This window comes from Eschrichtius robustus, chromosome 12, assembly GCF_028021215.1.
Source record: "Eschrichtius robustus isolate mEscRob2 chromosome 12, mEscRob2.pri, whole genome shotgun sequence".
Lineage (NCBI taxonomy): Eukaryota > Metazoa > Chordata > Mammalia > Artiodactyla > Eschrichtiidae > Eschrichtius > Eschrichtius robustus.
The window spans coordinates 2,997,501-3,021,271 of NC_090835.1; the positions used below are offsets into that span (position 1 = coordinate 2,997,501).

Consider the following 23,771-nt stretch of genomic DNA (forward strand, 5'->3'; position numbering starts at 1 on the left):
TACACACATCAGCACCCGGGAGGTGCTCGAGGGTGCCGTCACATGGCAACCCCGAGGATCCTTAAAGTCTCTCTCTCTCTCTCTCTCACACACACACACACACACACACACACACACACACACACACACACACACACGGAAATGCAAACGGACACACATTAGGACACCACACCCTCCTGGGGGAGAGCTTTCCAGATTGAGAGGCACTGGATGTAGTTGGACCCAGTGTAGAGAGGCCTCATCCACACCTCTCTCTGCCCTGGAACCGTGACACCAACCACCCATCCACTAACTCACTGCTACTCGAGGGACCCCTCACCCCAGCTCTGCTGCCCCATAACTGAGGATACACGGCAAAGGCAGGGCATCCTGGTGAGGAGCGGGCTCCCTTAGCTGGCTTCTGCTGAGTGACGATGACCTGTCCCTGTGATGGTCACGTGATACCGAGGGCAGGAGCCTGCCCGCTGCATGGCTCCACTCGAGGCCACCGCTCAGGGACCCTGCTCAAAAGGCCTGAGCTCAACAGGCTGTGGCCAGGGACCTGCTTCCTTCCTGGGGATACCGATGACACTGCAGCCCAGGCATCTGGGGCCGCTTCTGCCCACGTGGCCAACAGAACTTGAGAACCCGGCCATGTGAGGGTCCCCATGGGGTTGACCCCACACCCAGGCCTCACCCCTCCTCACCCCAAAGGGAGTACTGGAATTAAGAAGAAGCACAAGCCGTGGAATGATACAGGCAGACTCAATATAAATAAAATATTCATATAAAAATAGTCTCTTACAAAATATTCTCTCTTATCCAGTGGCTCACTTTCCAAAAGATGGAAACTGCTGGGAGTTTTAGTATTACCTTTCCTCTCTATATATATTCCAAACTGGACTTTTCTAATGGTGACGTTTGAGCTGGGGAGGACTACAGGATGGGAAACGTATCCTGGAAAACGTCTCCATTTCTGGACCAGCTTAAATCTCTGGAGAATTAGCAGCAAACAGCAAAAAAAACATAAGTGTGTGTGTATATGTCTACGTAGGTATACAGGATGTCTGCCCTTGCACTTAAACATCTAGTGCGGCAAGGGGGTACTTGCGAAATCAACTAGTAGAAGTATCTGCAGAAAGAATCATTATGTACAGTTCTACTCGGCTCCTTGTCCTAGCGACAGAATTATCCCACAGGAAAGCAAGCGGTCCACTTTGATTGCAGAAACGGATCCCGACGAGGTGGAAGGGTTCTTTTTAATTAAATAAATTAATATTATTTTTTATCAGAATAAATTGCTAAATATTGCTCTCTTGAGGCCCCGGAGTCCAGAGTTCCTGGTGCGAAGGCTCTGCTCCGGCCGAGGAGGCCCCAGGCGGTGTCTGGGGCCGAGGGAGCGGCGCTGGGTGTGGCGTGGACAACTCGGGGCCCTGGAGGGGTCCCCCGCAGGGGACCCCACAGCAGACAAGACAAGCTCAGCGCGGCTGCAGAGGTCTGGGCCGTGCCCGCGGCGTGGAGAGCGTCCGGTCCTCGCCGCCCCGCGTGCGGCCCGTGGGGCCGCCGCGCCGCCGCTCACTTGCACGTGTAGACCTCAGTGCGCTCGCTGCACGTGTTGCACTTGACGTAGCAGCACCAGTGGAACTTGCAGTTGCACTGCCACACGCGGGCGTACTGGTGGGTGTTGTAGCCGCGGCCGCAGCACATGAGGTCGCAGCCGCTGGCCTGGGGGGCCGTCTTGTTGCAGGCACGGCCCTGCGTGCCCACGCTGCCCGTCACCGGGTCCTCCTCGCAGTAGTTGGGCGACTTCTCGATGTACACCAGGTCGGTGTCCATGGGCTTGCGGTAGGACAGCGGCTTCTTGATCTTCAGGAAGGTGGGCCGCTTGTTGCGGCTGGCACGCACGGGCTCCACGTGAACAGCCTCGTTGTACTTGTCCTTGAGCACGTAGCCCAGCTCACGGAACTGCGGCAGCGTGGTCCAGCAGGTCTTGGTGGTGCATGAGCCCGACACGCCGTGGCACTTACACTCCAGCTTCATGTTCTCCTCCAGGATCTGCGGGGGTGGCAGGGAGAGCACAGCGCGTCACTGCGTGGCCGGCCGAGTGGGGCCCCTGGCCCGCCCGCCCCCTGCCCCGCCTGGCTGGGTTTGGCATGTGTTTTTCTTTCTGGTGCAGGAAACTGAGACCTGGATTCGAACCGCTCTCACCTGCAGCCTGTGTGCTGTGCCTTCCCCAGGACTCGCCTCCCCTCCCTGCCAGCCCGCCCTGAGTGGCCCTCACGCCGGTGCGTAGATCAGTTCAGGCCAGTCCAGACCACACATAGGTTCTCTCGGGGCTGCACAGGCTTAAAACCATTTTTGAACCAACATTTAAAAACCAGGAGACTTTCAAAGAGAGACTGCCAGGTTTGTTGGCAAACAGAAAGGGCATCTGGCAACTCTGGAATGATACTCAAATTATTTCATAACCAGTGCAGCTGGGCACTGACCTGCTGGCCACAGAGGCCAGCACGGCAGTCCTGCTGCATCTGGCTTGCCTCAGCCGGCGTCATCGCGTGGCACGATACCTGGAGTTTTATCAGCACCTGCCTCCCTCACAGGTCGGCATCCCTCAACTCGCCACAGTCCTTACCACTCCCTATCGCTTCCCTGACCGCCAGCTATGCTTTTTCAGAAGTCATCTGCTTTGATCACTTGTGACAGCTGCCAGGCCCTATGGACATCTGAGTCTGGGAACCCTGACTCTGATTTCACCTTCCCTGACTCCCAGCCTGGATGATGTTTTCCTTCCTCTGAGTTCCCAGCACCTCTCAGGCATCATCACAGCATGAGGGCCAGCATTGTACAGGGAGTGAAAAGCAGAGATGTGGACCCTGGGTTTAAATCCCAGATCTCACATGAACCTGCTGTGTGCCCTCAGGCAACTTGCTTCAGCAGAGCTGCAGTTTCCCCATGTGCAGAACGGGGAGGATGATAGTACTTCATTATAATCATACAATGAGATGCTGGACAGAAATGAGGATGAATTTCTAATACCCATAAGAAGCTCAGATCTCTAAGATGTAATGTTGCACGAAAGAAGTTGGAAGCAAAAGAGAATATACTGTGTGATTCCACTGATAGGAAGTTCAAGGACAGGCAAAGCTAATGACTGGTTTTCACTTAATCTTTATTTACATGTATAGGCAGTGGGCCAGAGATGGTCCACGTGCTGGATTTTGCTGGCCCCTGCTTTGGAATATCCTAGCAATAAAAGAAGACACCATTTACCAAACCCCCCATAGTACAAGATATTTATATTGCTTTCAGGTTTGTTTGTTTTTTTTTTTCCAATTTTTCTCTTCCCTCCTTTCTTTCTGTTTTTTTAAAAACTATACATAATGTGTAAGGAGGCATTTTTGGAACTAAAGCTTCTCCTACTTCCTCCTCATCTTCAGCCTGATTTCATCCTAATGGACACTTGCTGTTGTGTGCCAGGCACTGGGATGGGGATGTATTAGTGAACGTGGTTTCTGGGTCATTTTCCTGGTTCTTCATCCAGACTGCCAAATTGCCTTTGCCTGTTACATAGTGAAAGAATAAGTGAATGAATGAGTAAATGACTAGACATCTATTCGTCACCTGTGCACACCACACACTGGGTCCATGCTTTTATACGTGGCGTCTTATTTAACTCCATGGAGTTAGTGTGACTCCATTTAACAAGGCAAAAACCGAGGCTTGGCTAACTCCTAGAGCTGGTCTATGAGGTGTTCGGGAACGAGGGTCTTACTGCCAAGGGGTGCGAATCAAGTGCCTGATGGCTGCTTACTTGCTGTGTGACCTTGAGATTGTCACACCCCCTCTCTGGGCCTCAGCTGCCTTCAGTGAACACGGAGTGAAGGCAATTCCATCTTTTCTGACAAAAGTTAGAGGGCTGGAACAAAATCAGATATCCCAAAAATAGCCATTAGTTCTGCCTCTGGGTCTGGGCCTATGCTGGTGCTGGGGACACAGAGGTGACAAGATAAGATTCCCATCTCCAAGGATGGGCCCATGTCCAGGGTCCTCCCAACCCTAGATGCTCAGCTTCCAGGAGGAGGTGACCAGTGCTGGTCAGTATACTCAACAGAAGGGAAGACCACAGTGTCTGCACTCAAACAAGCCAGCGAGGCCGGGGCATCCAGAGTGTTCGGGGACAGGGATGGATTCTGGTCGGCTGAATGTCTGGTTCCAGGACACCTAGAGCGACAGAGCACGTACTGTCCTGCAACTTCCGCACACGTGCAGCTGGTGGTGGGTGAGCAGCCCCCCAAATCACACAGATGCCCCTTTTGGTCATCAGTGAGGAGATAGTTCCCAAATGTCACCTTTCCGTGTTGGCCTAAAAAGCGTGGGGAAGAGTGAGGTGCAGAGGTGTGGTGTGCGCTGGGGGCAGAGTTGGGCAGGCGTTTCTGAGGCCTCCCGGCCTGGCTGGTAGATCTTAGCGCGTCAGAGACTCCAACGCGGATGCCTGGGGGCAGGGGGCATTGAGAACAGATTCTGACACTGAGTGTGGGTGAGGCCACAGAGCACCTGGAAAGCTGAGATGCACAGAGCTGTGACTCAGAAGTGTCCCTTCCGAGATGTATGCCCTAGAGAATCATATGCTTGTGTGCACAGGAAACAGGTCCAAGGATGTTCAGAGCGTCAGCATTCATTGTGGCTCTAACCTGGGCATGATCTGACGTCCGTCCACGGTAAAATGGATAAGCGAGGGGTGTGGGCTCAACGGGACGCTCGAGGGCAGTGACCATGACCGGCCACGGCAGCAGAGGTCAACCTCAGAAATACAGTGGGGAGGGAAAGAGGCAATCGTGGACGATTTCCACAGAATGATTTCATGTGTATCAAGTTCAAAGGCGGCAAAACTGGACTGTGTTGTTTAGGGGCACATACAGAGGCGGTGAGTGCAATGGAGAGTAAAGAAATGAGGGTCATAAATATCAAGGCAGTGGTTGTCCGTCGGGTAGGAGGTGAGGGGCTGTGGTGGGTGAGGATCACCCAGGGGGCTCCTGGGGTCCTGGCAATATTCTGTTCTTTGATATGAGTGCTTTATAATTATTTTTTAAAATCCAAATGGATGATCTGAGTGGTTTTTTTTTGCATGTAAGCTATACTTGCAATTTATAAAAATGCAGTGGGCACAGTAGCCCATGAGCACATGAAAAGATGCTCAGCATCATTAGCTCCAGGGAAATGCAAATCAGCACCACAATGAGACACCAGTTCACACCCACTGGGATGGCTACAAGAGGAAATACAGGTAGAACAGTTGTTAGCGAGGATGTGGCGAAAAGGGAAAGAACCCTCAAACACTGCTGGTGGGAATGTGAAATGGTGCAGCCCCTGTGGAAGTGGCCTGGCAGTTCCTCAAAGTGTTAAACCTACAGTTACCAAATGACCCAGGATTATGGTCTCAATGTCTGGGTCTCCCCCTCCTCACCCCTCAACTCATACGTTGAAATCCTAACCCCCAAAGTGATGGTATTTGGTGGGGCCTTTGGGAGGTTCTTAAATCACAAGGGTGAAGCCCTCGTGAATGGGATTAGTGCCTCATAAAAGAGGCTCCAGAGAGACCCCAGCCCCTTCCAACTCGTGAGGACCCAGTGAGAAGGCCCCAGTTATGAACCAGGAAGTGGGTCCTCATCAGGACTCAACCCTCATCTCGGGCTCCCAGCCTCCAGAACTGGGAGAAATCAATTTCTGTTGTTTCTCTGCCACCCAGTCTGGGGCATTTTGTTGTAGCCACTCAGGCACACTAAGACACCCAGCAGTTCCACTCCTGGGCGTATACCCAGGGGAAATGAAAACACACATCCACATAAAAAACTGATAAAACAAAGTTTATAGCAGCATTCTTTAAAATAGCCCCAAAGTGGAAACAACCCAAATGACCACTGATGAACAGATCAATGAAGTCCATCCATTCAGCAGAATATTATTCAGCCATAAAAAGGGATGAAGTGCCGACACCTGCTATACCACGGATGGACCTTGAAAACATGATGCTGAGTGAAAGAAGCCAGACACACAAGACCACGTATTGTATAACTGCATTTATAGGCAATGTCCGGAAGAGGCAAACCTGTGGAGACAGAAGGTAGACTAGTGGGCTGGGAGGAGGTTGGAGAAATGGGGAGAGACGGCTGAAGAGGGTGTAGGTCTCTTTTTGAGGTAAACTGATTGTGGTGATGGTTGCGCATATCTGTGACTATATTAGTGTTGAACTGTACACTTTGAGTGAGGGCATGGTACAGTATATGAATTAGACTAATTAAGTTGGCTTTTTAAAAAAAAGTCCCTGGTAGGATGTCGTGAAGAAGCATTGGGTTGTATTTGTGCGTCTGTGATGCTGAATGTGTCCTCGGTGGTGGCCCCTGGGCAACGAGCCCCAGAGCCAGGGCCAGGCGCCCGGGCTGGGCAGGCAGCTGCCTTCCTCTTCCTCTGTGGCCACCCATGACCTGAGGCCGTGGTGGCATTTGTGTGGGCCCCTAATCAGACGACACGCAGCCCCTTAATGCTGCAAACTCTGCATTTTGAGAGCCTCAGTGATCGCATTATGTCCGCATTAAGCTGGGCATAATCACAGCCGCCCTGGCCAGGGCTGGTCACCCAGACGGGCACCGAGCCCTTTGCCCAAAGCAGGGGACAACAGCAGAGGAGGTGTGTGGGACAAAGCCACGCTGTGCTCCCACCGTGAGGCCAGCCTGGCTCCCAGCTTCCAAGCTGCCCAGGGGGACTTCCGGGGCACCCCCCTTACACTTGAAGAGCTTGGGTTGTGATTCTGTGTCAGGCGGTCGAGGGTTTGCAGGTTCTGAGAGGACATGGCTCCATGCACCTTCCCAGGTGCCGGGCACATGGCGGGTGCTCTCAGGAAATGCCCAGAGAGAAATCAGCAATGGGGTGCCTTCAAACCCTGGCACAACTGGTACCTCCAGCCCAAGCATCCAGCCTGAGTGTCCAGGGTCCTGGAGGCCCTGCCTGGCTGAGCAGCGGCCCTGCATTGCCGGATGGAGGGCAAGTCGGAGGACCTGGGGAGGGGCTGCGCGGGGAGAGGGGCAGTGGGGGGCTTGGAGCCGCTGGTGTGGACCGATGTCAGTGGTTGCACTGGTGGGTCCTGGCTTAAAGACCGGGCACCTGGGACTGCTCGGGCGCTGCTGTTTCACCATCCCTGATGCAGAGGAGCCTCAGTGCAAAAGGAAAGCCAATGAGAAAACAGATCGTGAAGCATCTGGCCTCGGTACACACCCAGTTCTCCTTCCGCCTCTCGCCTCCATCTGTCGCTGCTGGTTGGTCACGGCAGGGCAGGGAACTGGCCTCCACAGGAGCCAGGGACACGCTGAGCACCTACTGTGTGCCGGCACCGTGCAAGGACTGGGGTCTCGGTAAAGTTAAGGCCACGAAGCTGCCGCCCGTGTAAAGAAGACATGCTGCGGGGAGAGGGGAGCAGGCAGCCACTTCAGATAATAGAGTAAGTGAGAGTAAGGAGAAGGTGGGACAGGATCTGGGCTGGAGAGCGTGGGAGGAGGCAGGGGCGGCTACGCGACACTGATGGGAGGGGGACACCCGAGCGGAGGGCAGCACAGACCTGTTCCCTCGTTTCCTCTCCACTTGAAAGACGGACTGAGGCAGGGCCAAGGGCCTGAGGGCAAAGGGCCCGAGGCTTCTGCACAATAGGGCCAAGGCCTTGCGGTGGCCGGGCTACAGTGCAGGTGCCCAGGTGGCACAGGTAGGGGGGCCCATCCCAGAGGCTCTACCAACCATGTTAAGGGAGGTGCGATTTTTTTATTATTCAGTGTTTTTTTATTGAACTTGTTTTTAGTTTTACATTTATGGAAAAATTGTGAAAATAGTACAGAGGATTCCCATGCATCCTGTATGCGGTTTTGCCTATGACTAACATCTGACATTAGTGTGGTAAATTAATTAATTAGCTAATATTAATTTATTATTATGAACTGAAGTCCATACTTTATTCAGATTCCCTTGGTTGATACCTTATGTCCCCCTTCTGTTCCGGGATCCCATCCAGGCCACCACATGGCATTTAGTCATCCTGTCTCCTTGGGCCAGGAGATGGGATTTTATTGTGTGTGGACAGGGCAGCCAGTGGTGGCCAGGAGCAGGATTTACGATTTTAAAAAGACCTCACGTTGGCTGTAACAAATCCACCACTCACTCTGGTGCTGGGGGAGGGGGGTGGGGTGGGCAGAGAGAGAGAGAGAGGGAGAGAGAGAGAGTGTGTGTGTGTGTGTGTGTTTGGGGGTGGAGGGTAATATAGGAAAGCTCTCTACCTTCTCCTCAATTTTGCTGTGAACCTAAAACTTTTCTGAAAAAATAGTCATTTAAAAAAAAAATCCTAGGAGAGAAGGAGGGAGTTTTTCTGGAGTCAAGATTTGGCTGTTTCTGCAGCTGCCCGGCTGGATGTCCTCGCTGGGCCTGGGTTTCCCCATTTTGAACTCAAGGGTTTGAACTAAATGATTTCCGAGGCTGCTTCTGACTCTCTCCGAGAATCCTGACCTCGTATCCACACTGCTTTTTAACCCACACAAAGCGTTTTCAGAGCTCTGATGGCATCTGGTAGTCTGGCACCTGCTGAGAGATGGGCATATCCATCCCATTTCACAGGTGAGGAAACTGAGTCTCAGAGAAAGGAAGGGACTTAAGACCACAGAGCAGGCTGGATCTCCTCCATACGTCTCTCCAGAGCACTCCCCACCCCTCCCCAGGAGGCTGGACCAGAGGGTGGCGCCCCTGAGCTTGATCTAGTTCCCTGATGGTTATCGGTGAGTGGCCCGGCCCAGGGCACACCGGCCGAATGCAGCCGCGCCCCTTCCAGGTGGGTCTGGCCAGTGGAAGGCGCTGGAGGGAGCCCTGAGGGCAGAGCAGAGTCCTGGTTGGTATTCCTCCCTGCTGGCCCGCAGGGTGGCTGCGTTCCTCTAGCAGAGGTCACGGCTCCCACATGCTCTCTGTGAGTCCCCCTGGGTTCTAGCAGCCCGACCTCCCTAAGGAGTAACGGGACCCCTGGTGCCAGCCCCCGGGTGCTGCACCATCCCCCTTGGTTCCTTTAACTTTGTCCTTTGTTTTACTAGCAACCTCTCCTTTACAGAACAGCTTTGTTGCAATATAATTCACATACCATACGATTCACTGTCCTAAAGTACACGATTCAGTGGTTTTTAGCATATGCAGAGCTGTGCAACCATCACCACTAAGTGTAGAACATTTTCATCACCCCAAGAGAAACCCCATGCGCATCAGTAGTCACTCCTGTTTCTCCCTTCCTCTCAGTCCCTGGCAACCACTAACCTACTTTCTGTCTTTATAGATTTGCCTGTTCTGGACATTTCATATAAATGGACTCATACAATATGTGGCCTATTGTGTGTCCAGTTTCCTTCACTCAGCATCATGCTTTCAAAGCTCATCCATGGTGTAGCAGGTGTCAGCACTTCATTCCTTTTTATGGCTGAATAATATTCCATTATAGGGGTATGCCGCACTCTATCCACCCATTCATCAGTTGTTGGCCTGCAGTCTCTGTTTAAAACTCTCCCGAATTTCCTAGTCTGAATGTGCCCGTTGCGTGGGCCCTGACCCCGGCGCTGCACACCATTCCTCGCGGCAGAGCCAAGCACGAGCCCACCCCGGGACTCCCAGCCTGTCCTCTTTCCCCTTCGTCCACCTCTGGGCTCTGCACCTGCCGGCCCTTATCTGGAAGGCCAATCTTTACTGCCATTATAGAGGCTCAACCCAACAATTCCACCACAGAATATGTACCCTCCGGGGAGGCTCATGCATGTGTAAAATGACAGCCTCAGAGAGGCATTATCTGAAATATCAAAAGGCCGAAAGGATCTAAAGATCCACCAATGGGGACTGGTTCTACAAATCATGGTGCACTGATAAACTGGAATGTCCTGCAGCTGCCAGAGAGAATGAGGCGGCCCTGTACTTTCTAGTGAGGTACACGGTGGAGGGAACAGAGGTGCAGGAAAGTATGCAGAGCAGGAGCTGTTTGTACGAGACAGAAAAGACCTGTGCGTGCGTGTCCCTAAGAACACAGAATAACATCCCTGGAGGAATACGTGAGACACCGGTAGGAGTAGCTGCCTCCGGGGAGGATGCCAGGTATCAGGGGCCTTACTTTTCATAGGATTGTTCTTTGTACCATTTGAATATTCTACGCTGTCAGAAAAAAAGTCACCTCCTCCACAAAGCCTTCCCTGATTGCCAGGTTAGTCGTTGACTCCTTCATGGTTTCCATAACTGTCCTGGGCTGTTGGGTAATTTTCACTTTGTCCCTGTGATGACTATCTACCTGTTAGCTTCCCCCATCAGGCCAGCAGCTCTCTGTGGTGGACGTGGAGATATACCACCCAAACCCCCTTCAAGGGAGGTCTTGCTTCACAGCTACATGTAGAGATGTGCTGGTGAACAGGCTCTCAAAAAAAAAAAAAAAAAAGCCCTGTTTTGTAGTGTTTGCCAATTCCTGTGGGATAAATGCTCCCACCATGGCCAATTTTAAGCTACCGGTGGTTTCCCAATCAGCTTGCAAATCTCTAATATTTAATATTGGGTCTTGCGAGTGATAAGCCCCGGCACCAGCACACCACGGGACAGGGCAGCCTCCAGCTGTCAGATCCTGCAGGGTCTGTCCCAGCTCCAGATCCCTGCAGCCCTCCCGGCAGCCCGGGACAGAGAGAGGCGGGGGTCCCAAGGTCCGGCCACTCCCACCGCGGCTCCAGAGCTCCAGAGCTCCCACCGCGGCTTTGCAGGCCAGCATCACAGCTGCACTTCTGCCCTGTCCTGCTCCTCCCGCCCTCTTCACTGACCCCTAATAAACAGCTTAGACCGAACTCCATCTCAGCCTCTCCTCCTGGAGAACCCTACCTGTGACACTCCAGGAGGGCTGGGGCCAGGACATTCCCCTCCACCTCCTAGCCTCGGGCACAGAGCCTGGCGTGGAACAGGGGCCGGCCAGCTGCGAGGGGAAAGAAGGACCTACTGTGTGTCTGCTCTGATGTGCATTCATTCAGTCGCTCACTCATTTTGCATTGAGCACCTACTGTGTGCTGCTGGCATCACTCCTGCTGTGGAGGCCCTGGGAGGGCCATGATACAAGCAGATGTTGCCCCTGCCTTCTCTGAGCCTGCAGACCCACACCAGAAGCAGCCATGGAATTAATGCTCCCCCCAAATCTAATTACAAGTTGGTGAGTGCTGTGAAGGAGTGACACACAGAGCAAAGAAAACTTGACCCAGGAGGAGCTGCGCTGTTTGCAGCAAGGGCCAGATACCAGGAAGGACACGTTAGAATCAGCCAAACTCAAGACCATACAATGGAGAAAAGACAGTCTCTTCAATAAACGGTGCTGGGAAAACTGGACGGCTACATGTGAAAGAATGAAATTAGAACACTCTTTAACACCATGCACAAAAGTAAACTCACAATGGGTTAAAGATGTAAATGTAAGACTGGATACTATAAAACTCAGAGGAAAACATAGGCAGAACACTCTAGGACATAAATCCCAGCAAGATCCTTTTTGACCCACCTCCTAGAGAAATGGAAATAAAAACAAAAATAAACAAATGGGACCTAATTAAACTCAAAAGCTCTTGCACAGCAAAGGAAACCATAAACAAAACGAAAAGACAACCCACAGAATGGAAGAAAATATTTGCAAACGACGCGACTGACAATGGACTAATCTCCAAAATTTACAAACAGCTTATGCGGCTCAATATCAAAAAAACAACCTAATCAAAAAATGGGCAGAAGACCTAAATAGACATTTCACCAAAGAAGACATACAGATGGCCAAGAGGCACATGAAAAGATGCTCAACATCACTAACTATTAGAGAAATGCAAATCAAAACTCCAGTGAGTTATCACCTCACACCAGTCAGAATGGGCATCATTAAAAAGTCTACAAACAAATGCTGGAGAGGGGGTGGAGAAAAGGGAACCCTCCTACACTGTTAGTGGGAATGTAAACTGGTGTAGCCGGTATGGAGAACAGTATGGAGGTTCCTTAAAAAACTAAAAATAGACCTACCACATGATCCAGCAGTTCCGCTCCTGGGCATATATCCGTAGAAAAACATGGTTCGAAAGGATACATGCACCCCAAAGTTCACAGCAGCACTATATACAATAGCCAAGACCTGGAAGCAACCTAAATGCCCATCGACAGATGAATGGATAAACAAGATGTGGTACGTATATACGATGGAATATTAGCCATAAAAAAGAATGAAATAATGCCATTTGCAGCAACATGGATGGACCTGGAGATTATCATACTAAGTGAAATAAGTCAGACAAAGACAAATATCATATGATATCACTTATATCTGGAATCTAAAATGATACAAATGAACTTACTTACAAAACAGAAACAGACTCACAGATTAGAGAATGAATTTGTGGTTACCAGTGGGGTAAGGCAGTGGGGAAGGATAGATTGGGATTTTGGGATTGACATGTACACAGTGCTATATTTAAAATAGATAATCAACAAGGACCTACTGTACAGCACAGGGAACTCTGCTCAATATTCTGTAATAACGTAAATGGGAAAAGAATTTGAAAAAGAACAGATACATGTATATGTATAACTGAATCACTTTGCTGTACACCTGAAACTAACACAACATTGTTAATCAACTGTACTCCAATATAAAATAAAGAATTTTTTTTAAATTCGAACTTGGAATAATATTTTTTAAAAAATTTCTATGGAACCTGAGGAAAGTGAATAAACGTAAAAATGTAAAGGAAAAGAAACTAAAATCTTTCTAAATAAATACCTGACATTAAAAAAATAAAATAGATAACCAACAAGGACCTACTGTACAGCACAGGGAACTCTGCTCAATATTCTGTAATAACCTAAGTGGGAAGAGAGTTTGAAAGAGGATACGTGTACATGTATACGTATAACTGAACCACTTTGCTGAAACGAATGCAACATTATTAATCAACTATACTCCAGTATAAAATGAAAATTAAAAAAAAAGAAAGAACCAGCCAAACTTGGGATGGGGCAACGGCAATTCAAACCAGGGAAGAGCACACGCCAAGGCCCAGAGGTGGGAGGGATGCAGCCCGACCCCGAGAGGAACGGAGGAGACACGGCTGGGGCCGCGTGAAAAGAGATGGAGCAGGGAGGCGGCGGGGCTGGACGCTCAGGGCAGGGATGCACCTGGAGTACCTGTGAGCCAAGGGGCTTTCGTGCAGGGAGTGATGAGGTCTGACTGACACTTCGAAAGATCATGCCAAAGAGAGTGGAAATGAGGTCAGAGAGTCAGAGTGGCAGGATGGAGATCCAGAGGGAATGTCCCCATCACCCAGGCCAGAGATGATGGCAGCTCCGACGAAGAGGGTGCAGTGGAGGGAAGAGAAGGCAGTACTCGGTGGGGGAGGATTGCGGGGCCCAGGGGTGACTCATGGGCCTCTGATGGATACGGAGGCCGTGCACTGAGACGAGGGACCGGAGGAGGGGCCAGGCTTGGGGAAGGGCATGTGTTGAGGGTGTGATGAGAAAATTTGGGGCACAGTGAGTGGCCAGGAAGAGGGGCCTCTTGGGGAGTGGAAGGGTCTTTTGGTGCCACTGAAATCTGGCCCCAGCCAGCTTGGGTGTCCACAGTGGATAATCCCAGTCAGGATTCAGTCACTTCCAAAGACTAAATAAAATGTGTGGTTGAAAACAGCCAAAAGCAGGACGAACACCTATAATTTTTGGTATTAAAAAAACAAGATTGCAGAAGCACAAGATAGGAGAGACTGAGAAAGATGGAAAGCTTTAGCTGACCACCAGAGCACTATGAACTAAGAGGCTGCTAGAAAGCCAACCATCTGAAGCCGTATTAACAGAGGCCTGGCGCTCACAATTCGAGAGGGGATGGTCTTGCTCTATCATTTTCAGAACTGGGCTACGCCCCAGCAGATGGACAGAACCAGAGCACATGTGGAGAGGAGCCCAGGCTAAAGGAGCTGGAGCTGCCCCGCCTAGAGAAGGCAGTTTCTGGGGTCCTGGTCACCGCCCCGTACATTCTGCAGGCCTGTCCTGGGGCAGGGTGAATGGGAGGGACTGTGTGTCTGTCCCGAGGACAGGACTGGGACCCCAGCTGGAGGGGAGTCATAGGCAACAGATCCCAGCTCAGTGAGATGCCAGCCGTCCCCACTAGGCTGACCAGCACTGGAGGGGCCGCCGGGGGGCGGGAGGGGGGGGTGAGCACCTGTCCTGGGAGGGTGTGGGGTCTGCAGTGGGGATTCCTGAACCAGGTGGGGCAGGGCTGCTCTCACCCTGCTTCTCTGTCCCCCAGCCCAGCCCCAAACCTGTCTGGAGCAGTAGGAAGGATTTTCTGCATCGCTGGAGGGAAGAAAATCAATCTCCTTCTGACAGGTCCCCCAGGAAGTGCCAACAATGTACCAGGTGCTGCCCAGAGCCCAGAATTACCAGGGCGGGGCTCCCAGGCCTGGGAGAGGCCTCCGGAGAAACTTGGCTCCAGAAAGATTCCTGATTCATTACACCCAACAGATACCATCAAGGTTGGCCTCCCGGGCTGTCCAAACTCTCGGGGCTGCCCAGACGATCTAGGGGTGAACTTCCTGGAGGAGGAGGGGTTCTCGGGAGGGAGGTCAGACAGCGACCTCTGGCTCCCACACGTCCCTGCCACATGGCGCTCCTGGGACCAGGAGCCTCTGTCACCCGCCACAGCATTCTGAAAGGCATCTGAGTATTAAAGCCAAAAGCAGTTTGCCAGTGTTGAATTCCACTGCCCCCCTTCACCTCCCCGCCAAACTGCAGTCCCCAGGAAAAACACAACCCAGGAGGATTTCCCCACCTCAGGGCAACCGGTCCTCCTACCTGCCCTCCTCCAGGAATGCACCTCCATTCATCCCGGCATGGGCCGGGCCATCCCAGCCTTTCCAGGGCCCCGGCAAATGCCACCTCTTCCACCTCTTCCTCAGAGTGCCCTGCCCGCGCCCCGTCCAGCCCCAGCAGGACTCCTCCAGCACGGACCTCTCCCGACCTCTCCCACCCCTGACACCCTTCTCTTTGTGCCTTGTTTTACAGCGAGCGCAGTGTGGCCTCTGAGCTCTGCAAACTCTGACTCCTCGGTGAGCCTTTCCCCAGCCACAGACGCTAAAGCAGTCCCACGGGTCACCACTCCCAGATCCCACGGGTCACCACTCCCAGATCCCACCGGTCATCACTCCCAGTTCCCACCGATCATCACTCCCAGATCTCACTGGTCATCACCTCCAGTTCCCACTGGTCCTCACCCACAGATCCCACAGGTCATCAACCCCAGATTCCACCGGTCATCACTTCCAGATCCCACTGGGCATCAATCCCAGTTCCCTCTGGTCATCACTCTCAGTTCCCTCTGGTCATTGCTAGGTATGGGCTGGTGACTCAGGCAAGTCAGGACCAATCAGAGTGAGTCCTGGGGATTCGGTGTGAAGAGAAGACGAGAACTATTGGTAATTTCGTGCCAGAGGAACAGGATGGGATACAGAGGGCAGAGCCGTGGACAGCTATGGACAGGCATCTCGCAACCATGTGGGTCTAACTAAGAAAGCAGAGCTGAGAAATAGAGTATGAGGGGTGTGTGGACTTGGTTCCTGGGAGTATCATTTGTACCCTGGATCAAGCTGGCCCTGAATCCATTACCTCAGGACCATTTGGTTCCATGAACTAACGAATTTCCTTTGTTTTTAAGCTGGCTTGAGTTGGGTTTCTGTCCTTTATGGATTAAAATGTCCTAACTGTCCCAGAGGTCCTTTCGTCTGTGCAGTAAGATGTTTTACATAGACCCAATAGACAGTCCTTAGTTTATGGGTTTGAAGTCACAGCAGGAAGCAGATCTGAGGGCCTTGGGGAGGCCAGGCCCTGAAGGTGGAGGCTGCGGGTTAGCTGGGCATCTGCTGCTCTGTCCGTCTGACCCCCCACTGTTGGCCAGCCTGACTCTTCTGCAGGGAGAGGTCAGTTCTGGGCCGTGTGCACCCCAGCTGGTGAGCAGTGACCCAGGCAGTCAGAATCAGTCTCAACATGGCAGCACACTGTGACAAAAAGCAGCCTGAAGCAGGGGAGAAGGTACCAGTGTCAGAGCCAGGTAGCCCAAGAACCTGCTTCGAATCCCACCTCTGGCCACCACATGCTGGTGATGGCAGAAATAGCCAGAGGGAACAGGGCACACTCCCTGTCTGGCCCTCCACGGCCTAACCACAGCTTGCCTGCTGCTGACCACAGAGGCTGAAAACACAGGAAACTACCTGATAAAAAGAGAGACCTGAGAGAGCAACTTCTTGTTTTCCGTCTTTGTATGCTGTGGTGTGAAAGCGTGATTCTGGGAGCTTAGGCAGCCATCTTGTGACCCCGAGGCAAGAGAACCAGAGGGCAACAAGGTGACAATCTGCAGACGGAAGGATGGAAACAGCTTGGGCCTTGAAGAGATTGTTGAACGTCTGAAAGAAACTACATCCAGATTTTCATTTTGCAAGAAAAAGCCAGCTCCTATCAATCAATGAAGCCACATCTGGTTAAGCATTCTGTTACTTGGCACCCATGCATCTTCAGCGATCTGCTCCTTGTTGTAAAGTAGGAGCAGCTCTTTCCTCAGAGGAAATGGTGGGGATTAAGGAGAGAAGGGCTATCAGGGCCTGGTGTGGCGCGTCTCACACTACAGGCCCCTAACCCGTGAGTTCTCGTTTCCGCACAACGAATGCTGGGGATGCCGGGGTGAGCCTGGTGCGGTGCTGGAGGGGCAGGGGGCAGGGTTGTGGGGTGGAAGGAGCTGGCAGGCGCTGGTCCTGCTTCTGCCTCCACATTGCTGTGTGGCTGCGAGCAAGCCCCTTTTCTTCTCTGGGCCCCAGTCTCCCCGCCTGTACAATGAAGGCGCCAGAGGGGGATTTCCAAGAGAGAAGACAGTGACACAGAGGGACAAGGAGGGCACATTCTCCCAGACGTTGCCGGGTGGGAGTCGACCTCTGGGTAGTGCGGTAGTGCAGAGACACGAGGGAGTGACCATCCCCCCGGGGCCACCGTGAGTGGCCAGTGGGCCCCCTGAAGCAGCTCGGCCCGTCGCCCTGCCTCCTGCCTCCTCCCACATGCAGACGCCTGCCCTGTCGTAACCCGCACCCCCAGCTCCTGCGGCGCGTCTGCGCTGCTGCCACCTGCACGGGAGAGCCTCCACGGTCACCACCTCCTCCCTCACCCCACCTGCCCCACTCCCTGCGGCATCCTTTCCCGTCCGTGTTGCCGCTGTGCCTTCTCCCGCTCTCAGCTACCAGCCACCCTCCCCCAGCAGGAGACCCGGCTCCCGAACCTTCTCCAAACCCACTCTCACCCCGACCGGAGGCAGCCGGGCCACCTGGGAGAGGCGGCACCGTCGGGGAGAACACAGAGAGCAGGGGGCACATCTGCTGGGCGCCGAGGCCTCCTCCTCCGGGGCTGTGTGCTTTCCACAGAAGGCCCTGCCTGGGCTAGACTCGGGGGACGTGGGCAGGAGGATGGTCCCCGAGTCCCGCTGGTTTCCTCTTCCAGGGCTCCAGGCCCCAGCTGCCCGTGTTTCTCGTCTCCAAGCTGTACATGACCCAAACCACCTGCAACAACAGAGGCCAGCACCGGTCCTTCATCCTCTGTGTGTGACAGAAGGTGTCCCTCACTGTGCACGTGCTACGGCCGTGCCCTGTGCTGGGCCCCTCATGCCACCTGCCTAAGGAGCCCCACAAGGTGGGGGCCATGCTGGCGTCAAGGCTGAGGGCCTGGGTGTGCTGGGCACCTCTGCGCCCCCTTCTCCGGCCCTGGAGGCTCACCTGTGTACCCTGCGCCCACAGGCTCCCTGTCCTCCAGCGTCTGTTCAGGCCCAGCCGGCAGTGGGGAGCAGGGAGTGGGGAGTCCTGCAAGAGACTGGACGGCAGGAGGAGAAAGAGGCAGGGACATCTCTTCCCCGGATCCCCTCTCTGTAGGGCCACGTGGTGGCCGTCACCCCGTTCCTCTACCTGGGGCCACAGCTCCCGCCAAGCGGCCCCTCTCCTCCAGTCCACAGCTCCCCGCTCTGCCCTGCAGGCCCCGGGCAGTACAAGCTCCCCACGGCTGCCAGCCCCAGGTGCTGCAGCACCCCTCGGAGGAGAGCCTGCATGCTACGTATGCCCTGTAAGTAACCCCTTCGTTCAAGTTCCTTCCGTGACCCCAACAGACCCCGGCTGGGACACCGGGTGAGCGCCACCCCTCCACCGGCCTTGGTCGTGTCTCCTTATTCAACAGAACACATCCAGTGGCGACAGCATCAGGACCCAGTGACCAGAGGTGTGGTGCCCGGCCGGAGGAGCCCTCAGGAAGGGCAGCTGTGTTATTATGGTGGTTAGATTACTGACGGCGCTGCATGAACTCCCTGTGTTCCCCCTGGATAAGAGTAGGGACAGCTGCTCACACAGAGCCCCATGGTTGCTCCACGCCAAACTGCCCTGTGTCATAACTTCCTGTCTGCACACCCATCCCTCCCGCCAGGCTGTGAGCCCCACGAGGGCAGGAACCGTGCCCAACTCCAATAAAAGCCACTGACAGCATCAGCTGGCGTTCCAAGCCCTTAACAGACAGCAACTCGCTGAATCCGCACGGTAACCCTATGAGGCAGATTTATCCTCATCATCCCCATTTTACAGGTGAGGAAGCTGAGGCACCAGGGGCCACAGATGGGAAGTGCTGGGCTGGTATGTGAACCCGGGTAGTCTGGCTGTAGCACTACGGGGTGCAGCTGGACAGAAGGAAGGCGGGTGTGCCGGGATGGCGTTGCTCCCCCAGGCCACGGTCACAGGACTGGATAGTGCAGTGGACGCCATGGTGCCCCCCCAGGTCCTCCACCGGGACCATGCACTCACTGCCTGGCTGCCCGGAGTGTCAGCCGCTGACACCCTCAGCCGCATCCCTCCTGGAATTGTCCTCCCGTCACGGGAGCCGCCTCACCCGCGGTCACGGCCCCGCATCAGGGCGGCCCCAGCCGATGACTGGTTGATGCTGGGGACAACTCTAAAGGGCCATTGCAGCCCAGAGCCACTCATGGGACCAGCTGAAGCCTCGGTAGCTGCTGCATCACAGCCCAGTTTCGCTCCCGCTTCCTGGGAAATGCCCTGCATGCAGGGGTCCGTTCCAAGGACGGTGACCTAAGACAACGTGGAAGCCAGCGGGCAGGCAGCCGTGGACGCTGCCCTCACAAAACATACACAGGAGACCCCAGGCGTGAGCGCCGCCCTGGGGGGGGGGGCTGCAGGCTGGGGGCCCAGAGCTGACACCACCGCCCCTGCCCCTCCCGCTCCCCCCTCCTGCCCCTCTTCCTCCTCCACCTCCCCTCCTCCTGCACGTCCATCCATCATGAGCAGAAAGCTTCATTTCTTTCAGCTGCAGCTGTATTCCTCTGGGCAACTCACATGAAAGAGGGGAGAAGACAGCTTTTTTTTTTTTTTTTTTTTAGTAAACATTTGGAGTATTTTCTTCTTGGTCACATTCTTTGAGTCACATTGGATGCACCGACTTCAAGCAAGTATTCCTGTCTGCCTCGGGTGGGGATGGCAGGGTAGGCTGCGTTCCACAGAACAAGGCCGCTGGAATGCGGCTGGGTTAGCCCGACGGCACGGGAGGCGTGGACTCCGGCCAGGGCCTCAGGAAAAGGGGTGTCAACCCCATCCCGAGGGACAAGCTTCCTGGTTTAGATTGGGACCTCCTGTAAGGAGTGTTCGCCGGATTACGGCTGCTCAAACACTGTCTCTGGCTCCCAGTCATCCTGGGGTTGAAGCCCGGAGTCCGTGGCCTGGCTCTCGAGGCCTCCACGAACTGGCCTCTGCCATCTATGGGGTCTCGGAGGAACCGTTTCTCGGGGACCGACACCCCTCACCCACAGACTTGTGTCTTTCTTGACGTGACTCTCACACTCACCACCCCCCACACAAGCTCACACACAGATTCCTGGATGGTGGAAGCCAGCAGGGGGGTCCCCGCGCTGCCCGCCAGGGCCCGGGCAGCCTCCGCCGCGCTCGCCTGTACCCGGAGCCAGCACGGCCCACTGTCGACGGGGAACAGACAAGCCCCATGGGCAACCCTGCCCTAGCCCAGCCCTGCCACCGCTCTGGCTGCTGCTCTCTCACCTGGGGATGGCCTCGGATGGGGTCTGCCGCCCTGGAGTGTGGACTGTGGACTGAGTGACGCAGTCAGGGACCCCAGCTATCGCCTGAGGGGCAGGGAGGCCAGTGGGAGTGGGTGGAGCCAACAAACACACGTTCCTCCCCACCTCTGACGCATCAGTGGATTGGCCTTGGCATTCATTCATTCATTCACTCACTAATTCATTTTTCTACCACATGTTAATTTAATCCCTGCCCTGGGCGGGCCTGAGGTTGGTGGCCAGGTGGCAGAAAGAGGCCAGGCCCCTGCTCTCCGGAAGCTTACGCTCTTGGGGGGTAAGGCGGCCATGCATCCAACTGTCACATGGGCACGAGGCCAATGCCAGCCTCCACCATCGGCGGCTCTGAAGGGAAGTGCGTACCTGCCCCTCCTGTGGTCCCAGTCCCCCAGCGGTCCCCCGCTCCACGGCCCAGCTGGAAAATGTTTCTAAGACAACGGAAGAATCTGAGTCAGGTTGGGTAGCACTGAGGGATTGTTCACGTGGCTCCGAGTAATAGCGCTGCCACTGTTATGTTCTTAAAATCCTTATTGATTAGAAATACACGGTAGGTGAAATAACATCTTGTTGGATTCGCCCCATACCGTTCCAGTTTGTGGGAGCTTGGGGGTGGAGACTAGAACAATGCCGATGGCTGCTGGCCAATGCTGGGGTTCTGTGCTGGGTCCGTGGGGTCCCGTACACTGTTCCCTCTCCACCTACACCCCGTGGTCCCTCACAGCGTTCCCTCTCCACCTACACCCCGTGGTCCCTCACAGCGTTCCCTCTCCACCTACACCCCGTGGTCCCTCACAGCGTTCCCTCTCCACCTACACCCCGTGGTCCCTCACACCGTTCCCTCTCCACCTACACCCCGTGGTCCCTCACAGCGTTCCCTCTCCACCTACACCCCGTGGTCCCTGACACCGTTCTCGCTCCACCTACACCCCGTGGTCCCTCACACCGTTCCCTCTCCACCTACACCCCGTGGTCCCTCACACCGTTCCCTCTCCACCTACACCCCGTGGTCCCTCACACCGTTCCCTCTCCACCTACACCCCGTGGTCCCTCACACCGTTCCCTCTCCACCTACACCCCGTGGTCCCTCACACTGTTCTCTCTCCACCTATACCCCGTGGTCCCTGCTACCTCTTTGGCCTCATCCCCTACACCTTTGTTCTCTCCGCCCTAATCGCCATGGGCTCCTTGCTGCTCCTCCAACACACCAGGCATGCTCCTGCCTCAGGGCCTTTGCACAGCTCTCCCTCTGCCTGGAACACTCTTCCCCACCCTCTCCACGGCTCCCACCCTCATTTCCCAGGGGCCTTTGCTGAAATCTCACCTTTGCAGGGACTCTCCCTGACCCCCGCCCTGGTTCGTTTTGCTCCCCACGGGCATCAGTATCTGACATAGCACACATTTCTGCCTTCGGTTTCTCTTGTCTCCCACCAGAATGCCAACTGCCCAAGGGCAGGGACTCGGTTTGTCTGCTCCTGCCGTGGCCCCAGCACTCCGAGTGGTGTCCAGAGCACAGCCAGTGCTCAGTGAATACCTGCTGAGTGAATGGCTGAGAGCAGGAACAAAGGGGTCCGACTGGAATGAGGAGGTGAGGAAATAACCCCTGAGCTGAGACAGGACCTGAGGAGGGCCAGGCTGGACAGAAAGCAGGAAAGGGCAGGCCGGGCAGAGGGAACGGCATGGGTGAAGGGCAGTGCGGAAGGGAGCAGGGGGAGCCCAGAAATGGGAAGGAAGCCAGCCGTCAGGGTGGAGGGCCGACCCACCGCCGGACAGGACAGGGTACTTGGCACTGGAGAGGCTCCCTCAGGCAGCCACGTGGGGGACAGACCAGAGGCCTGAGCAGGTGCGGGAAGAAATAGGACAGTGGCTCAGCCAGGCAGAACCACAGATGGGGAGCAAGGAAGCACAGAAGCCGGAGGCCCGCTCGCCGCTTTCCAGGGGCAGCGCCCGCGAACCAGCTGACGGAGGCCGAGCCAGTGCCCACGGCACCTGCTGGGCTGCGGGGCTCTGGCCAGCCCCACGGGGATGCAGAGCCAGAGTACCCAGGGCGCAGGTCCTGCCTGCGTCTGTCCAGCCCCTCCTCCTCTCTTGACCCAGAGACATGGGCTTTTTCAGGGACAGCCCTGAAGAGGATGGACTTCAAGGGTGTGTGGTACTGACCACAGCGCAGTACAACTATCAGACCAGAAACACGCGTCCGGAAACACACAAAACTTGTCCATGCGTGTTCACAGCAGCACTATTCAAACAGCCAAAAGGCGAAACAACCCAAATGTCCGTCAACGGATGAACAGAGAAACAAAATGTGGTCTATCCATACAGGGGAGTATTATTCAGCCATAAAAAGGAATGAAGTGCCAACACCTGCTACACCATGGATGGACCTTGAAAACATGATGCTCACTGAAAGAAGCCAGACCCCTAAAGTCATACATTGTACGATTCCGTTTACACACAATGTCCAGAATGGGTAAACCCACAGACACAGCAGATCACTGGTTGCCCAGCGCTGGGGGAAAGGGGGATGGGGAGTCACTGCTAACAGGTGCGGGGGTTCCTTTTGGGGCGATGGAAAGTTCTAGAATTGCTTGTGTTGATGGCTGTGCAGCTCTGTGAATCCCTCTGTGCACACTTAATGCCAGGTCCTTCTGAACCACTCCAAGCCCCCAGGGCTTCTGCACCTGCTGTCCCCTCTGCCAGTGACACCCTTCTTCCGGTTCCTCATCTGTCTCATTCAGGAGGCACCAAGACGAGGCTGAGATGTTCAGCAAGCATTTGCCGAATGAACGAATGAGAGAATGAATGAATTCACCCTGGCTCGGGAGCCTGGATGGCCATTTCCTTCACGGTGGGGTCTGGTAGAAGAGACCCTGACTTAGTCCACAGAAGATCAAGCTGAAGCCCCCAGGGAGGGGCTTTGGGACAGAGGACATAGGAGCGGATGCCCCAGAGCACAGAGGCATCTGCCCTCTGGCTGACCACCCTCTGTGCCCCTGGCCAACCCCAGATGAATTGCCCTGACCTCAGCAAGGCCCTGCCGGGTGACCAAGTACCACTGAAGCTCTTTGAAGCCCCCATGCCAGAGCAGAAGCTCCTTTTGTGTTGGTGTCCAGGAGGGTGGCTGGCCTGGCCCGCAGTTCCATGCTGCCCTGCAGCCAGGCCTGAGGACACGGGCACAGGGCCACCTCCCCTGAGATAGCCTCTTTCCTGCCCCCAGTGGAGTCAGGTTTTTTTCCAGGCCGGCGACTGGGAAAAACACCCTGGGTTATCTCTATCCCAGGGCAGTTTCCAGCCGAGATGGCGGGGGCTCTCCCCCGGGGCGGGGGGTGGGCATGGTGGGGGGACGAGCTGGCTTCTTACTTCTCTGCGGCAACAAGGAGCTGACACAGGAGCTGAGCCCCGGGGCCATGTGGCTTCTGATGCCCACCATCCCGGCCAGCTCTGCGGCTCCGTCAGTCCAGGTGGGCCGGCCCGTGTGCCTGGAGGAGCTCAAGTGGGCCAGGAAGATCCGCTGAAACTGTCATGAAGGACCTGGAGCCTCTTACAGCAGAGGGAGGAGAGGTCTCAATGTCCTTACTTG

General features: G+C 54.7%; 1 protein-coding gene across 1 annotated transcript in view; it reads right to left on the bottom strand.

Moving 5' to 3' along the window:
* WNT7A (Wnt family member 7A) overlaps positions 1 to 23,771 on the bottom strand; it is a 66,606-nt gene that overhangs the window by 355 nt on the left and 42,480 nt on the right. Inside the window, exon 4 of the mRNA XM_068558500.1 lies at positions 1 to 2,034. This exon is cut by the window's left edge and continues 355 nt beyond it. Coding sequence (XP_068414601.1) covers positions 1,555 to 2,034 — 480 coding nt within the window. The 3' untranslated portion in view covers positions 1 to 1,554. The remainder of the gene's footprint in view (positions 2,035 to 23,771) is intronic.